The sequence below is a fragment of the Sorex araneus genome, chromosome X (assembly GCF_027595985.1).
Source record: "Sorex araneus isolate mSorAra2 chromosome X, mSorAra2.pri, whole genome shotgun sequence".
In the NCBI taxonomy this organism is placed as follows: domain Eukaryota; kingdom Metazoa; phylum Chordata; class Mammalia; order Eulipotyphla; family Soricidae; genus Sorex; species Sorex araneus.
In genome coordinates, this window is record NC_073313.1 from 130,847,645 (window position 1) to 130,867,477 (window position 19,833).

At 37.4% G+C, this 19,833-nt stretch overlaps 1 protein-coding gene across 1 annotated transcript in view; it reads right to left on the reverse strand.

Moving 5' to 3' along the window:
• KLHL4 (kelch like family member 4) overlaps nt 1-19,833 on the reverse strand; it is a 120,033-nt gene that overhangs the window by 62,676 nt on the left and 37,524 nt on the right. Inside the window, exons 2-6 of the mRNA XM_004611644.2 lie at nt 16,395-16,562; nt 15,727-15,863; nt 14,163-14,359; nt 9,700-9,912; nt 4,600-4,786 (exon numbers count right to left, since the gene is read on the reverse strand). Coding sequence (XP_004611701.2) covers nt 4,600-4,786; nt 9,700-9,912; nt 14,163-14,359; nt 15,727-15,863; nt 16,395-16,562 — 902 coding nt within the window. The remainder of the gene's footprint in view (nt 1-4,599; nt 4,787-9,699; nt 9,913-14,162; nt 14,360-15,726; nt 15,864-16,394; nt 16,563-19,833) is intronic.

Consider the following 19,833-nt stretch of genomic DNA (forward strand, 5'->3'; position numbering starts at 1 on the left):
GTTTTTGTCAGAATATCTGAAACCATTAAATAGCGTAAAGATAGTCTCTTCAAAAATAGTGTTTGGAAAACTGTATCACTTGTATCACTTGTCATACCGTTGCTCATCGATTTACTCGAGCAGGAGCCAGTAACGTCTCCATTCATCCCTGTCACGTGCTAGTGTAGCCCAATGGCATCTGCTCGCTCCAGGAACACAAAGAGCCTCAAACCATTCGCTCAGGGTCTTGATGAAGTCTAACCATCTCGTAGGTGTGCCGCCACACGGTTTTTTGACGTCCCGTGGAATCCAATCAGAAACAGCTCTAGTCCAGCGGTCATCTCCAAATTGCATTACATGTCTGGTGTCTGGCCCATCTGATTTTTGATGCCTTAGCTAACAAGACAGCGTCCCTGAATCTCCATCATCGATGGAGATCGGAACTCCGGAGTCCTTCACTCACTTGAGTGAAACATGATATTCCAAGCATAGCTTTTCGATTCCTCTTTGGGAGACACGAATAGCGTTTCTTATCCTGTTTTCTTAGGGCCCAGGTCTCTGAGGAATATGTTATTGCAGGAAGAATGGTGGAGTCGAAAAGATGTAGTAAGAGCCGAGGTTTTTTGTCCTTTTAACTTCTTCAACACTCTTGAAGGCATTCTATGCTGCTCTCTTCCTCCTGCACAACTCAGGTGCCAGGCTGTTCATCCTGTTGAGTTCTAGACCTAGTGCACATAACTGCTGCATTCGGAGATGTTTGTTCCCTTGACAGCAAATGGAACGTCAGGAACTAGTCCGTTTCTCATGACCATTGTCTTCATGAGATTCAGCTGCAGTCCGACCTTTCCACACTCACGTTCGAAGTGGGCCAACATTCGTGCTGCTTGGCTAATGTTTGGTGTTATTAGAACAATGTCATCAGCGAAGCAGAGGTGGTGTATTTGTCAACCATCTATCTTCACTCCCATTCCTTCCCATTCCAGTGGTTGCATAACATTCTTGAGGGTGGCACTGAAGAGTTTTGGTGAAATAGTATCTCCCTGAGAAACCCCTCTCTTTACGTCAATATTCACTTCCTTGTAGAACGGTAAGATCCTGGTGGTGCATGTGTAATGCAGTTCATGGTGGATCCTGATGTACTGAGTATGAATGCCCTGTTTGGCTAGGGTACGATGACTGCTTCAGTCTCAACAGAACCAAAGGCCTTCTTTAAATCAATGAACATTAGGCAGAGTGGCATCTTGAACTCTCACTAAACCTCTATGAGCTTAGTCACCATGTGAATATGGTTGATCATGCTGAATCCTTTTAGAACCTGGCTTGCTTGGATGGTTGTCCTTTGTCTAGTGTTCTGCCAATCCTATTCAGGATGACTTGAGTGAAGAACTTGTAAAGGACGGACAACAGGCAGATCAGGCAATAGTTGGTGATGTTGTGGATATCTCCCTTTTTGTACAACAGGACAGTCCTGCTGGTTTTCCACTGGGATGGAACGTTGCATTCAGACAGGTAGTGTGTGAAGAGCCGAGCCAGTGTATTGACCAGTACTGGCGGCAGATTCTTCAGATGTTCGGGTCTGACCTTGTCTGGACCGGGTGCTGTACGCTTCTTTACCGACGAAATGGCGTGTTTGATTTCAGAAGGGAGAACGCTGGGAACGACATATCCATCCTGTGGAATTTGGTATGTGGACAAGTGGATGTGGCTATTGAAGAGATCCGAGTAGAAGTCATGGATAAACTTTTTCATTGCCCTTCTGGAAGATGTGATAGATCCGTCAAGGCGTCAGAGGGCAGTCATCCTGGTTGTACAGTAGGCAGAGGACAGGCGGATGTTGCAAATACTTTCCCTGGCTTCTGCTGCATTGGCCAACACTGCTGCTCTTCTCTCTTTAAGGTCTTTCTTTATCGCTTCTCTGCACAGCGTTGCTTGTGATTGCCTGAGGCTCACGCCAAACCACGTTGGTGAATGAGCTAGAGAGTTTCCGAAGACAGGCGTCTTTTTTTGGCTTTCTCTCTCTTGGTGTTCCTTGCACAATCATGGAGGTACTGAACCAGTCAATTGTATTTTTCATCGATGTTGTCAATGATGGCATCTTCCCATATTGCTGCAATAATGCCAAAGAGCTCCAGTTGGTGTTCTATTCTGGGAGTTCTCTTCTTAAACTTTGCAGCCCTTTCTCCCTGCTCCGTGAAGTAGAATTTCGCATGGAGATGGTGGTCTGATCCCACTTGCAATTTAGGGACAACAGTGACATCAATCAGGCAAAACCATCAATTAAATATGATGTGGTCAATTTCATTGTTGAACTGTCCACCAGGAGACTTCCATGTCCAACATTTAGATTCCGCCTTCTGGAACTGTTAGTTACCATGAATGGTCTTGGTAAAATAATGAACTCAGACAGTCTCTCACCCTGTTTATTCCAGTCTAGGCTGTGGGTCCCGGAGTTCTTCAGGCGACCTTCTTAGTCCTATCTTAGTGTTAAAATCACCAACAATGACCTTGTAGAAAGTGTGGTCTTCTTTATAGAACTTCTCCAGCTCCACATAGAACTTCTTAATTTCTTCTTGGTTGTAGTTGGATGTTGGTGCATAGATGACGAAGATAGAAACTTCTGTCAATGACGCACAGATATTCAAACGTTAAGTGTCTGATTCGGGATGTTAGGCATTCGAACGAATCAATGCTCATGGCCAAGTTCATGTTGATGAGGACACCAACACCACTGATGGCTCTACTGTCACATGTTCCGAGGAACAGTCCTTCTCCAGTGTTGAAAATGGTTTGATGTGATCTATGCCTTCTCATCTCAGTCAATCCAATGACGTTGTACTTGATCTTCTGTGCTTGCACCATCAGGTGCTCAATGGATGCTTCTGATGCCAGCGTATGTGCATTAAAACTGTAGACATTCATTTTAGTCCTTAGTTTTGGCAGCCTAGTTTGGCCCTGAGATTTAGCAGCCTCTCCTTGCTCATCCTTCTCAATGCTGACATATTGGGGCTCTTCCAGGGTCAGGGGAATGAGGCCCATTTTTGTTACTATTTTTGGCATATCAAAAATGCCACAGGTAGCTTGCCAGGCCCTGCCTTGCAGATGGCATGTAATGATGTGGCCCCCTTCCTACTCCTCACTTATCTACAATGGAAAACTGGATAACCATGTCTAAAAACTTAAGGTTTTATCATAAAAGATACCTTACAATAAAAGATAATTACATAAAAGACCTGACATAAATGATAGTTCAAACTGTATCAAAGACTTGAGAACAGACTGGATCTATAAACTGCATTGAAGTAAATATGTGCAGAACTCTCTGCAGTGTCTTCAATGCTATGATGCCATTGGAAATGTCAGCCAATCAACAATAAACAAAATAGACTACATGAAAATTGAGAGTTTCTTCATGGCAAAATAAACACAGACTGAAACTAAAGAATACCCAGTGTAATGGGAGTAAATATTTGTACTACACATATCAGAAACCCTGAGCACAACTGAAATGGCTCTAGTGTTCCCTGCCTCCTCTTTAAGCCATAGAACTGAACCCTAGACCATATAGTGCCACTACTGGCCATAGCCTACATAGCAGATCTCCCAAAACTATTCATTTGGAGAACCTTATCACTTGCATTTAAATTAATCCTTAAGATTCCTAGAGAAATTACTATTGTTGTTTGGTGTTGGGTGGGGGCATACCTATTAGTGCTTAAAGCTTACGCCTGGTTCTGAGCTCAGGGAGCACTCTGTAAAACGTTTATGGGACTTACAGGGTGCTGGGGATTGAATCCAGGTTAGCTCTATGCAACGAAATTGCCCTAATCTCTTCACTATCACTCCATCTCTGATATTGCTAATTTTTAAAGAAAAGATCATAGGATCCCACACTTCTATTTCTAGATATCTACAGAAAGAACACAAAATATTTATTCAAAATATAAATGTATATCTATACTATTTGCAGTGCTATTTACAAATGGTCAAGTCATGGCAATAGTGAAAGTACCTGGCAAACTACCCGTTGCGTATTGGGTATGCCAAAAATCAGTAACAAGTCTCACAATGAGAGACCTTGCTGGTGCCCACTCAAACAAATCGATGAGCAATGGGATGATAGTGACAGTGACCCCCAAAATATATGTGAACACAGAATTTGTGCTGTGTTCACACACACACACAAACACACGGAGCACAGAGTACTGGTGAGCAAAGGAAGAGATGAAATGCTGTTTTGCTACAACACGGAAGTAACGAGGGAGTTTATGCCTAGTAAATAAGTCAAGAGGAAAAAATATCAGATAATCTCAGTTAAATGTGGTATATATAAAATGTCTAATGAAGACACTAATTTTACCATCATAAGCTATGACTATGAGAGGTCTGTAGAAACAGTACAGTGAACTTCTGTGGGTAGATGTTTGGGCCATTAGTTGTAGACATCTTATAACAACATTGTAATCTTAAACCAGATAAATATTTTCACACTTGTAAACCAATGCTATCTCAAAAAACACAACTTTAAATATAAAATGACATTAATAACACCCTCCCAATTTGGAGGGTATTAAGAATATATGATATATAATGATAGTTTCTAAATTATTGTGTTCCTTGTACCTTTCATAGCATCCATGCCTCCAACAGCATAAAGTGCCCCCACAGTTGATTTTCTAGGTTTTGTACGAGGACTTTGCATCATAAGTCTTCTCTCAGGCAAGAGATGATACTTCATTGCTTCCATTAAGAGCTTCTGACAATCAAGATCATGAGCAAACATAGAGCTGTTTTCAAGATCTGCCAGTAACTGAAAACAAATTGTACAAGATCTTTGAATGTAAGAGTCTACCAGCAGAAAGAATGAAGATTATTTTAGGTAACTTTAGTAAAAATATCCAAGCTAAATATAATGTAGATAATAATAAATGCAGATAATGTAGATAATAAAATAATTGTATTATTATATATTAGTCAACTTATATTTTCTTTTTTGTGTGTTTTTTTTAATTTTTAAATTTTATTAATCATCGTGAGATAGTTACAAGCTTTCATGTTTTGGTTACAATCTCACAATGATCAAACACCCATCCCTCCACCAGGGCACATTCCCCACAACCAATATCCTGGGTATAACCTCCCTTTCCCACCCTACCTCTGTCTCCATGGCAGACAATATTCCCCATACTCTCTACTTTGGGGCATTATGGCTTGCAACACAGACACTGAGAGGTCATAACGCTTGGTCCATTATCTAATTTCAGCATGCATCTCCCATCCCAACTGGTTCCTCCAGCCATCAGTTTCTTAGTGATCCCTTCTCTATTCCATCTGCCTTCTCCCCTCCGCTCACGAAGCATTTCTTCCAGTTATGGGGCAATCCCCCTGGCCCTTGTATCTACCATCCTTGGGTGTCAGCCTCATGTGATGTTACCCTACATTCCACAAATGAGTGCAGTTCCTTTATGTCTTTCCCTCTCTTTCTGACTCATTTCACTTAGCATAATACTCTCCATGTCTATCCATTTATAAGCAAATTTCATGACTTCATCTCTCCTAAAAGCTGCATAGTATTCCATTGTGTACATGTATCAAAGTTTCTTTAACCAGTCATCTGTTTTAGAGCACTCAGGTTGTTTCCAAATTTTCGTTATTGTGAACAGTGCTGCAATGAACATACAGGTATAGATGTCATTTCTACTGTGCTCTTTTGAATCCTTAGGATATATTCCCAGAAGTGGTATTGCGGGGTCATATGGAAGCTCAATTTCTAGTTTTTGAAGGACTGTCCATATTGTTTTCCAGAAAGGCTGGACCAGTCGGCAATTCCCACAAACAGTGAAGGAGCGTCCCTTTTTCCCCACATCCACGACAGCACTGGTTGCTTTTGTTCTTTTGAATGTGTGCCTGTCTCTGTGGTGTGAGGTGATATCTCAATGTTGTTTTAATTTGCATCTCCCTGATGACTAGTGATGTGGAGCATCTTTTCATGTGCCTTTTGGCCATTTGTATTTCTTTATTGAGGAAACTTCTGTTCATTTGTATTTCTTTTTTGAGGAAACTTCTGTTCATTTCTTCTTCCCATTTTTTGATGGTGTTGGAGGTTTTTATCTTATACAATTCTACAAGTATCTTGAATATCCTGGATATTAGCCAACTTACATTTTCACTCATTTGAAATGACTAAAATTAGTACTAGCATATCTAATGAATATTATATCTAGCAATAGTAAAATATATCTAGTAAATATTTTGTCAACACAACTTTTGAAGATGCACATGTTTTCAAAATAAAGAGAAAATAATCATAAATTTGTTACTGAAAAATAATGAGCTTTTAAATTTTAAACTGTCAATAAGTAAAAAACTAAAATATTTTCATATAAGCAGGCATACGTCAGTGTACTGTGCTTAACCCTGTTAAAATATAAACAATAATGTACTGCATCTTCTTCATCAAATCACTTCCATTGGATATTAAGAAATCAGATTATCTTTATCCAAGTCAAAAATGTATTTTAAAAAGTACCAATCATGAACAACTTTGTAACTGTGTATCTCACTGTAATTCAATTCAAAATAAATAAATTTTAACAGTACCAATTTTATTAATATATTAGCAATAATAGGTGATCAATCATCCCGAGTCAATGCTGCCTGCAGATAATAAGATCCTACCTAATTCAGAATAAAAGGCTAGGTAAACATATTTTCTGAAATTTGCTGAACACATATTAAAAATTTGTTTCAGAATTTTATCAAGGATTATTTAGATTATTTCCATAGAGTTTGATCCACATAGCATTGAATGGAATAGCAAGCAAATTTTTGAACCACAGGAAATAATCTCACTCCATTAAGCTTGTTTGAACATTCCTGTTCTGTACTCACTACCCCCAGTTCTGTTCTCATCCTGCCTATAATGACTCTTTTGACTTGGCTAGTGAGGCTCCACTTTCTTCATGCATATGCTGCTAAAATATGGTTAAAAACAGGCTATGTAACATTTTCTTTCAAATTGTTTTCTGCTATTTGTTATAACTTTCATATATTTAATTTGTAGTAAGGTTAAGGCCATTTAAAATGGTTTGGAAAGTCTATATTCTGTATAATATAACAGACATCGGCCATGAAAGATATTTGCATATCTGAGAAGAATCAGAAGAGCAGGTTAAAATGCATATACATTTTGCTTTACCACAAAAATTGTTTCAGTAGGTCTGTAGTGGATCTTTGAGAAGTTTTTAACAAACTTGTAAGCATTGATATACTTCTGGCCTAGGGACCTTTTGAGTAACACTTTGAGTACCTGATAAATTTTATAGATCTCATCAGAGTAATGAATATTAGTGTAAATATAGTTGCATAAACATACAATTTCTGTTAAAATTTATGGTATATATATATATATATTTTTTAAATGTATACTTTTTTTGCGTTTTGGGTCACACCTGCAATGCACAGGGGTTACTCCTGGCTTTGCATTCAGGAATTACTCCTAGCAGGAATTACTTCAGGGGACCACATGGGATGTTGGGAATCGAACCCAGGTCTGCCACATGCAAAGCAAATGCCCTACCCACTGTGCTTCGCTCCAGCCCAAATGTATACATTTTTAAAAGTAAGAGAAACTAGAAATTGAACTTACATATGACCCCGCAATACCCACGTCTGGAAATATATCCTGAGGATGTAAAAAAGCACAGTAGAAATGACATCTGTACCTATATGTTCATTGCAGCACTGTTCACAATAGCCAAAATCTGGAAACAACCCAAGTGCCCTAGAACAGATGACTGGCTAAAGAATCTTTGGTACTTCTACATAGTGGAATACTGTGCAGCTGTTAGGAGATATGAAATCATGAAATTTGCTTATAAATGGATAGACATAGAGAGTATCATGCTAAGTGAAATGAGTCAGAAAGACAGGGACAGACATAGAAGGACTGCACTTATTTGTGGAGTATAGAATAACATCACATGAGGCTGACACCCAAGGACAGTAGATACAAGGGCCAGGAGTATTTCCCCATACCTGCAAGCCTGCTTCATGAGCAGAGGGGAAAAGGCAGATGAAATTGAGACGGGATCACTAAGAAAATGATGGCTGGAGGAATCAGTTGGTATGGGAGATGTGTGCCGAATGTAGAAAATGGACCAAACATGATAACGTCTCAGTGTCTGTGTTGCAAGCCATAATGCCCAAAAGCAGAGAGAGAGTATGGGGAATATTGTCTGCCAGGGAGGCAGGGGGAGGGTGCAAAAGGGGGGATATACAGGGGATATTGGTGGTGGGAAATGTGCACTGGTAAAGGGATGGGTGCTTGATCATTGCGTGATTGTAACCCAAACATGAAAGCTTGTAACTACCTCACAGTGATTCAATAAAATTTAAAAAGTGTAAGAATGTAGTTACAAGAGAATAAATTTAAATTCTAAATAATATAGACAAATCATCAACATATTGACATTCTATTTTTTCTTTGTTTGGGGACCACAACCAGCAATTTTGAGGGGTTAATGCTGGCTCTGTGCTCAGAGATCATTCCTTGCAGAGCACAGGGACCATATAGGATGCTGAGGATGGACTCTAGATTTCTCATATGCGAGCAAATGACCTACCTTCCGTACTATCACTTTGACTCTAACATTTATTTTAATATTAGCATTTAATTATCCACTTGTTATGAATTAATTTTAATTTCTATGAAATTAATGATGCACTGTTATGAAAATCAGTCTAAAACAACCTTTCTTTCTTCCAATGTAGATATTTAAGATTTTATCCACAGGTTACATAATATAAAATATGCTAAAATATTTATATATAATCCATATTATACACACATATTGTATACATACTATAGTACATACATTTTCCCAATGCAGAAGAATTATGACTACTACCACTATTGGGACTACACTCAAACCTCACTAAATTATACATTCTGAGTCAGCATGATGTAGATCAACCCTGAATGTTATAATCATTTTGTGTGTACAATGACTGATCACTGATCACTGTTACCCAGTTGCTCATTGATTTGCTCGAGCGGACACCAGTAACGTCTCCATTGTGAGACTTGTTGTTACTGTTTTTGGCATATCAAATACATCATGGCTAGCTTGCGGGGCTCTGCCGTGGGGGCGGGATACTCTCAGTATCTTGCCATGCTCTCCGAGAGGGACTAAGGAATCAAACCCGGGTCAGCCGTGTGCAAGGCAAGTGCCTTACCCGCTGTGCTATCGCTCCAGTTCGTATGATGGCTATGCCTTTATAATGTGAATGTGAAACCAGTAACGTATGCTTTAAATTTGAATATACATTTTTAGTCATTATTATCCATAATCTCTTTCCTAGAATCTCCTTTGGCTATGTTACTGTACTAATCATTATCACTTTTTCTAGAACATGATCAAAAGGGATTGCCTCATTATTTTTTTTGCTCATTTCAAATGGTGCTTGGTAATAGAGAAAGCAAAATACCAGTATTCTAAGTTTATATATTCTCTCAAGGGCTTTATTAAAGCCTTTCCCTGTTCTATATTAATACTGCCAATTGAAGGTTGGGAGTATCTTTAGGCAAGAAAAAAGCTAAGCATTAAAATTTAACAGGAATCCTTTGAGAACAATAAAATTAGAAAAAACTAAGTTCTGTTTTAGTACCCATCAGTATAGTTAGTATACTATAGTTTGCATTGACTAAAGAAATTGGCTTACCTGTGGTGGAAGTAATGGCAGTCTGATATAAGAAAGCAGCATTGCTAGGTCTTGTTGCCTAGCCTGCACATCATGCCCCACCCACTGCATTAGAGCATGGAAAATGGTTTCTTCATCTGGTACATTAATGTCATCACTGCATAGAAGTTTTGAAATTTCATTAGCTGGAAGCATAAGGAATTCCTGGTTCTTTATTACCTCAATGAAGTGTTCCTAGAAAAGAAAGATCTTACACTGTAACTTCATATTTTTAAAGAACAAAATAATCCTATAAAATGATTTTTCTATTTTTTATTTAGAAAAATTCATAGAGACAGCCATAAATACTTTTAATAAGTATGTGCTATTGTTGATCTAAGAGGGACAATGAGGGTAACCTTCAAAAACAGAACTATTTGCTAAAGAAAAAAGAAAGTCATAACTCCCCAAAGATCACATGAACAATGTACTAATTGATACCAGAGCCTTTAGTCTCCGAACTATTGTAGGAGATAATTCATCAGTTGATGCACTTGGATTGATAATTGATGTCTAATAAATTGTTCCCTTCATTCTTCCCTTCATAAAATATATTTCATTTTATGAAATATATTTCATAAAATGAAGGGAACAATGCGAAGTCCTTGAGAGCTTGTTTAGAGATTCTAGCAGGGGAGTGCAGCTACTCGTATACCCTCAACCGAAGACTGGTCCGACTCTATTTGGGGAAGGGTGTCATCTTCAACCAAGCTGCAGCTTCGGGAGGCACATGGAGCAATATCACAGTGGGTAGGGTGTTTGCCTTGCACGCAGCCCACCCAGGTTCGATTCCTTCATCCCTCTCAAAGAGCCCGGCAAGCCACCTAGAGTATCCCGCCCACATGGCAGAGCCTGGCAAGCTACCCATGGCATATTTGATATGCCAAAAACAGTAATAAGTTCACAATGGAGACGTTACTAGTGTCCATTCGAGCAAGTTGTTGAACCATGGGACAACAATGCTACAGTGCAATGGATTTTTACCTAAAATGCTGATTTAGTTAATCATAGTGGAGCTGCTGACTGACACTTTTCAAGGTGAAGACTTTCTGGAAGACTTAAGAGAGGCAATTTTGCTGTACTTTAGAAAATATATTTAATTCTTTTGATATAAAACATTTCTCTTTTGGGGAAAATATGAAAAATATTAACAAAGACAAAAAATATATTTCATAATGGTTAACAATGCACAAATGAAAGGCAACCTAAAAAGAATTGCTATGAAGTTGTTTGAGGGGCAGGCTATCTTTCTATCTTATAAATTATGCTCCAGTTATCTATTTTTTCTGTGTGATGTAATTTTTCAAGTATCAAATTTCAAATTTTGTTTTCAATTTTCATCATACACTACGTTTTAATGTTGTTGCTACATGTTGTTCTTTGACAATTATAGTTTCCAATGTTATTTAGTATAAAATCTCACACATTGAATGCAATATTATGCAGTTCTGACATATAATTGAACACACTGTCAGTAATTCATAATACATAGTAAATAAGTCATCTGGAACTAATTAAGTCAATCTTCAAATAACTATGGGATCTGAATAAATCAAATCATTGTCTCAGTTTTGTTATGAGTTTAATTATCATTTATCAAGTTTAACCTAATTGCAAAATCAAACATGCATTAATCATTAAGTTTAGTATATACATAGGACATTTTTATTCTAATAATTTCAAAGTATTTTGTCAGAACAAAATCCTCTTGTGACTAAGGCAAAAAATTGAGAGAAAACATATTTTTACTACAGCATGTGTCATTGGAAATCCCCTCATCTATTAAAAAATAATGAAGAAATTAGATGTAGTAGAACATAATATTTTGCATTTGTAGACCATCTTCAAACATTTTGTGTATATTTCAAAAATATTAAGTGATCCTTTGGGGGGTGGGGGGGAAGTTTACTGTGGTTCTTGGTGGTGGAATATGTGTACTGGTGAAGGGATGGGTGTTCGAGCACTGTATAACTGAGACTTAAGCTTGAATGCTTTGTAACTTTCCATATGGTGATTCAATAAAATAAATTAAAAAATATTATGTGATCCAGATTTAACAAACATCAAGGCAGTTTTTTGAAAGATAGAGTTATTCTAAGAAAATAGGCTTTGTGGATTGTTTTGCTGCATAATTATTAGCATAGTATAAACTCAAATATAAGCCATAAGTTATACTTCTATTTTCAATATAATAATTACAAGTCTTAACTGATGTACATTTTACTAAAAATTGAAGAAAAAACGATAACGTACTCTAAACCTTTTGACTTTCTATTAGAGGGAATGAATATAAATTATGAATGAAAGAAAATGAAAGGAAAAAGAAACTGGCTTAGTGTGTAAAAACTTCTCACAGGTTAACGTAGATCATATAAATCTGTCAAATTTGGTTATGCATTTGAGAATATTAAAAATTTGTATGGTTTATATGATGGTCATATTTAGATATAACCAGGAATTCCTCTTTTTTTGCTTTTTAGGTCACACCCCTAGTTTTGCACAGGGGTTACTCCTTGCTCTTGCACTCAGGAATTACTCCTGGCAGTGCTCAAGGGACCACATGAGATGCTGGGAATCGAACCCAGGTCGGCCTTGTGCAAGACAAATGCCCTACCCGTTGTGCTATCACTCCAGCCCCAAGGAATTCCTCTTTCGATACAGTTTGTCGTGGCCAGTTTGTTGTGGCTTCAGGAAGGCAGCCTTAAGAGACTAATAAAATTGCTGAGAAATATAGTAAATTAGTCTAAATAAGAAATAAATGCATTGGTTAAAGTACTTATATATTGCACTGCATTACCTAGTACTGTAATGAATTATATAGTCAAACCTAAAGATTCATTTTAAATTGTTTTATTTTTAAACCACAACGCCCAAAAGGAGAGAGAGAACAAAATGGAATACCCTGCCACAGAGGTGGGGTGGCGTGGGTCGGGGGGATGGGATTGGAGGTTAGGAGGGATACTGGGTTCATTGGTGGTGGAGAATGGACACTGGTGGAGGGATGGGTTCTCGAACTTTGTATGAGGGAAACACAAGCACAAAAATGGGTAAATTTGTAACTGTACCCTCACGATGAATCACTAATTAAAACAATAAATTTTAAAAAATTAAATAAAAAATAAATTATTTTCTAAGCCAATATAAATAACATCTTATCTGCAACTTACAAAGGGTCCTCTATGTGCATTTGATTTGGCATTCAATTTTTCAAAGTCCACCCCTACAGCGTTTCAAAACTTATTAAAGGGAACATTTGTGGATTGCTTCACTAAGTCAGAACTATTATTTGTTTTATAGTGATAGATAACTTTATGCGCTAACTTGTTTGAATTATGGAAGGTTCAGACCTTTGGTCAAGCACACCAGTCTGTATGAGATGGCACTTCCCACCCACATTTAAGAAAGCAATATATTTCATTTAAGGTATGACTCAAATCATTATGTTTAAATACTTATACCTGCAAATTATTCTATATATTAAATTATTTGTATAATTATAGACTAATCTTTTATTTTATAATAATTGATAAAATATGTGAGTGTCAGTGGATTCAGCAGTATTGTGTTTTAGGCTCATCCTGCTTCAGTGACATAATAGGAAAAGGAAGACAAGTTTTTTCTGATCAATAAAAATAATTCAGGCTGTTTATCAGGATATGTTTTATCTCTAAGAGTTAGCTAACAGTAGGCTAACAGACAGGAAACTGTTAATACCTAGCTGAAGAACTTAGGAAATTTAAGAGGAAGTTTCTATGGTTGGTTTTTGTGATAGAATTAACCTTTGAACTACACTACTGTTGTTCCTGTAAATTATATGGAATCTGTGCATAGGGCATAAGAATATAAATAGCATAATTCAGTTGCATATGTAAAAATTCCCAATATTACAACATAATATTTAATGTAACTGATTTCTTTCAGAAGTACTTTTGAAATTTCAAATTTTGAACAATTCAGTGAGGTAGATAAAATAGTGAGTTTGTAATATAAGAACTGTTTAGAGAATTCAAAAGTTAGAAATTTGACACTGCATGACCTGCAAAAAACTCTAATAATTTGATCTTTATGCATATCTCTCTTAAAGTTGCTGATTGCTTTCATTTTAAGTGTGGTTCTCATTCAATTTTGTTTTCTTGATTTATATTTTTGAACATTCAATAACGATTTTTACCATTTGAAACATTTACGTTTCATTTTGGTTTCACAGAAAAGTACATTTCTTGTAGTATTACCTGAATCAAAGGTTGAAAAGCTCATTTTCTTTTTTGCATCAGGCAATTATCAGCATCTATCCATAAAGTTTTATTTATTATGATTTGTCAAACCTATCTTGTTTCCCTAAAATTTATAAAGCCAACATCCATTGACTGAATAAAGATAGTTTTATTCCATGAAACTTTTAAAGAACTAACACACAAACATGCATATTTAATTTATTAAATTACCATTGTGTATTTGTGAGCCACACTTAGAAGTTCTTTACAGCCTTGAGCATCTCCAAAGGATCGAATCCCTAAGCAGTTTGATGGATGGAGCTGTTTTATGAGAAAATTGGAACAGACTTCAATGACCTGAGTTAGCTGGAGGAGACATGCTGCAGCCAGCAAATTTTCAATGGTATCTTCTTTCAGTTGCAAAACACCTAAGTAGTTCAAAAGAGAAAAGCATAATTATATGTATTATAAATACAGATGGCTAGTCAAAGTTTTCAATTTTGCTTAATAAGAGAGATGTACTTCTAATTAATATACTAATATCTAAATCATATTTGAAAGTCTCCATTTTTACTTAAGAAAAAAAAGCTCAAGCATGTATCCACATAGGTAATTTCTACTTTTGTGTATAAAAATTTTGGTCATCCAAAAGTGATGGCCTCTTGGTATCTGTGTTGCAAACCATAATGACCAAAAGTAGAGGGAGAGTATGTGGGAAATAGTCTGCCAGGAAGGAAGTAGGAGGGAGGGAAAGGGGTGGTATACTGAGGAGATTGGTGGTGGGGAATGTGCACTGGTAGAGGGATGGGTGTTTAAACCTTGTATGATTGTAACTCAATCATGAACGCTTGTAACTATATCTCACAGTGATTCAATAAAACAAAATTTAAAAAAAAAATTGGGTCAGCAAAAACAACATTGAGCTCACATGTATATTTAACCATCATATTATTTTTGGTTTTATAGCTTAGAAATAAGATTTAGTATGTTAAATTAAAAATTGACTAAATATCTAAAGTATAATTTTAATATACCACTTAAATTGTTTTTTATTAATGATAATATATCAATACTATTTGAAGGAATCATATTCCTAGATATCTATATTAAAATGGTTCTGTACATTGAGCTCGCATGTATATTTAACCATTATATAATTTTGGTTTTATTATTGTTTTGGTTTTATGGCTTGGAAATAAGACTCAGTATGTCAAATTAAAAATTGACTAAATAGGGGCTGGAGGGATAGCACAGCGGGTAGAGCGTTTGCCTTGCACGCGGCTGACCCGGGTTTGAATTCCAGCATCACATATGGTCCCCTGAGCACCGCCAGTAGTAATTCCTGAGTGAAGAGCCAGGAGTAACCCCTGTGCATCACTGGGTGTGATCCAAAAAGCCAAAAAAAATTGACTATCTAATGTAAAATTTGAATATACCAATTTAATTGTTTTTAATGATAATGTATCAATACTATTTGAAGGAATCATATTCCTGGATATCTATATTAAAATGGCTCTATTATTTCACAACCAAGCTACATTTGCATTTGACCCTCTGTTCTACTTCTCTGACCTGTATTTTTAAAGAAACGTATTTACCTCTTGACTTTTAGTACTGTTGAATCTACGTCTTTGACTTTTCCCTTTATTGTCTTTTGAAGATTGCTGAATTGACTTTTAGTATACTCATTTGTAGAGTAGTAATTAATAATAATAAATAATAATAATGATGAATACCAGCAACATAATGATTCTGTAATGTGAATTGTATACAGTAACAGAAGTCAATCACTTACCTGTGTAAGCATATTGCACTAAGGAATTTAGGGCATTAGGATCAACTCCTTCCATCCTGACCTCTTCTTGCTTAGCTTCAACCACATCATTGGTGAACATTGCAGCAAAATAATCAGAAACTGCACTGAGTACCACGCTGAAAATAAGCATGTTTAATAAAAGTTTAAAGAAGTCCATAATTTAATTGAAAATCATGACATGCAGTCAGGTGTGGCACACCTCTCTACATACATCTTTCACAGTTCAGTAAGTAATAGTGAAATTAGAAAGGTGAAAAAAGGAGAGCTCTAGTGGTGTTTTTCATAAATTTCTCTAAAGTTTTGCTTATCCAGATATCACAGAGAGAAACATCTCCTGCTGTTGATGAGTTTGAAATATAAAAATAAAATTTTAAAATAACGCAGGTTTTATTTTTTTCTTTTTGGGTCACATCCAGCGATGCACAGGGGTCACTCCTGGCTCTGCACTCAGGAATTACCCCTGGCAGTGCCTAGAGGACCGTATGGGATGCTGGGAATCGAACCTGGGTCGGCCGCGTGCAAGGCAAACGCCCTACCCGCAGTGCTATCACTCCAGCCCCATAGCACAGGTTTTAATCAGGAGTTGATTCTTTGTCATTCAGACTCGTTCTACTTAGCCAATATTCTATTTGCATAAAGATATTTACCGATGTGCAGGGATTCGAAGGTTACCAGCAATAAGTAGTACATCACACAGTTGCTTTTCTTTCAAGTAGGTCTCCATTTTATGTAGAGTTTGTTCTGCATGGTTTATAGAATGGAACTTCTCCTCAGTTCTGTTGATATTCATTTCTTCAGAATATTGTGCAGCTAATCTGAAAGCAAGGTAAGAGTGTGTAAATAGTTTATTTTTCTAGTGAGAGTTCATATATACAGCAGATAATTAGGCACACCACTTCTAGAAGAAATGCACTGAATAAATTAAAGTGAAAATTTCTTTTGATATTTTAAGTCTTAAATTATTTTAACAACTACATTTTAGGTAACATGCTTATATTCTGTTAATGTTTATTGTTTTGATGTACACAGTATCCACACCACAACACCACCAAAGTGCCCAAGATTCTCCTCCAATTTCCTTGTTACTTCTTGTCCACCTATTCCTTCCCACATCTACTCCATTCCCCCAGACTCTGGTTAGTACTTCTCTTAAGTGTGGCAAATAATACTGCCCTGAACAATGCAAAAACCCTCTACTTGGATTGCAAAACTGAGATTTCCCACTGATATCAAACATTTCACTATGAAAACTGCTTAAACTAATTCCATTAACGGGAAGTGTCAAAATGATTTTTATATCTGGAATGGAACCAGAAAAGTGTGTGCTTCTGCAGAAGAGTTGATAATAATTGATACATGCACAAACATAAGCAAACACAGATGCTCTTTTATTCGATTTGTATTGGCTTCAAATTATATATTTAGGCATGTGATCTAATTGCTCTTCTAATTTTTGCTGCCCAACCAGACTGTTAGGATGAGCCTGTGGAGACTGACCCGCAAAAGGGCAGGAGCACAGGCCCCATGAAAATGGACTAGCCATGACTCGTGTGTTCAGACTGGCTTGGAAAGGGTTAACATCTCTTCCCTTGGCTGCCTTTTAGCTTTTAGTGTTAAATAAAGCAGTCTTGCCTTTCTCACAGATCCTTAACCCAGCTCACCTTTGGAAGGCAGAAATTCTCCTACATCCCCTTATCAGTTTAGGTGCAAGGAGCTGCAGCTCATGTTGCCAGGCTGCATGGCCTTGGATTCCTCTCCAGAGGCTGAGAGCATTGGACTTGCAAACGTGACAAGAATCATGCAGCCTTGCTGTCTTGATATCCTCCTCTTGTAACCCCTTTCCCCATTAATTCTTTCTTTGTACTGAGTGCATGTGTGTACCTAGATTAGTGAATAAAAGAGGCTGTGGGATGCTTCTTCATGGGATGCTTCTTCGCCGCTTCTCTGCCTGAGCGAGCAAGGAGCCTCTCTAGCAAATCTCATTTCTCTCGGGTCTCTTATCTCAGTGCCCCTGACTGAAAGAATATTCACACATCTAATACTCTGATGCCTATTCATGGAGTGTTCATTACTTGTCACGATAATTTTTGAAGATTCTCAAGCTTGAGCATTTGATCCTGTAATTTATGATATGTTGTTGGGGCTGGACTGAGCTCTCAGGGAGAGCCCATGTAAACTGTACCGTACTACGGACAGGAACATGAAAATGGGCGAGATTTCTAGTGTGTCCTGACTGGTTTGGATGAAGCTGAACATTTTCCCCCTTTAAGCTTTCTTCAGAAAAATAAGCACAGCGGGTGGGGCGTTTGCCTTGCACGCGACCGACCCGGGTTCGAATCCCAGCATCCCATATGGTCCCCTGAGCACCGCCAGGGGTGATTCCTGAGTGCATGAGCCAGGAGTAACCCCTGTGCATCGTCGGGTGTGACCCAAAAAGAAAAAAAAATTCAGTATACTGAAAAGAGCAGTTTTCCTTCTCTCACAGAAGCCTGGCTGGTCTTTGACATGCAGATGGTGTTAGCCAGGCCTGACCTTTGATATTGTAAATTGTAGGCTCTGGCCCAGCCTAGTCTTTGGGATGTAGATTTCAGGTGGGCCCAGTTTTGTCTTTGGGATGTAAACCCAAGTGCTTTTAGCCCAAGGAAGATTTCAGTTTTGGTTTTGCATCTTCTTTCCAGAGGCCTAGATTACTGGCCTGCAGATACAAGGAAATAATGTAGCCTCAATGTTCTCCCTGTAACATCTTTTGATGCCTTTGGTGACATCACTATATTGCGCCCTTTAGAGCCACCATGATCAATAAAAGGAGGTCCACGAGGCCCTCTGCCTTTGCTAAGAGCCAGAGAGAGCCTTAGTCCTCCAATCAAGACATTTCTTCCGCGTGCCTTACCTCAGCACCTCTGACCGCACGAACGTTCACGCAACAATATGTAAACAAAAATATGAAAATACATTTTTCTATTTTACATACTTTGAAGAATTTACTGAGGTACACTTTGGGGCCTGAGAGAAAGTACGATGAACAGGGCATTTGCCTGGCATTAGGCTGATATGGGTTCGATATCCAGCACACTATATAGTCCACTGAACACCACCAGTAGTAACCAATGTATGCAGAGGAGGAGGAAGCTCTGGAAACTTCCAGGTGTGGCCCAAAAGCCAATAAAAAGAAATCAAATGAAATAAAATGTACTGAAGTATAATTGTTATTTTTAGGTTTACAATGGGATTAGACAGATACTCATATGCATTATAATGAAATGATTACTACAGAAGTTCAGTTAAATATATCAATTACCTCACATATTTCCCAATTTTGTGTCTATGCCCTGTTTTTCTCAAGATTATTTCTATTAGTACTCAGAAATCACTTACAGTTTCTTTACAACTTTCAAAAATACAATAGAGTTTTGTCAATGATTGCTAATATGCTATATATAAAATACCCAGGGCTTATTTATCTTCTAAATGAGATTTTGTACCTTATTTAGGTAATTAAAATAACAGAAATTTATGCTCACTTAACATGAACCATCCATTTTGTTGCAACATATTACATTATATTCATATGTTTAAAATATTGAAGGCCTGAAAAAATGTGAATAAGGAGCTATTAGGACATATGGGCCACAGCAAAAGCAATAAAAAGAGTAGGTAGGGTTGGAGTAATACAAAGATTTAAAAATATAGGAAAATATTAAAATAAAAAAATAGGACTAAATTATTTGAAATAATAAATATTATTGACATCACAGGACTAGAGCAATAGCACAGCACGTAGGGCATTTGCCTTGCATGCGGCAGACCCGGGTTTGATTCCTCCGCCCCACTTGGAGAGCCAAGCAAGCTACTGAAAGTATCCTGCCCACACGGCAGAGCCTGGCAAGCTACCCATGACATATTCAATATGCCAAAAACAGTAACAAGTCCCACACTGGAGACGTTACTGGTGCCCGCCCAAGCAAATCAATGAACAACGGGAGACAGTGTTACAGACAGTGCAACAGTGATACATTATTTCATTTTATTTATTTATTTTTTTCCTTTTTGGGTCACACCCGGCAATGCACAGGGGTTACTCCTGGC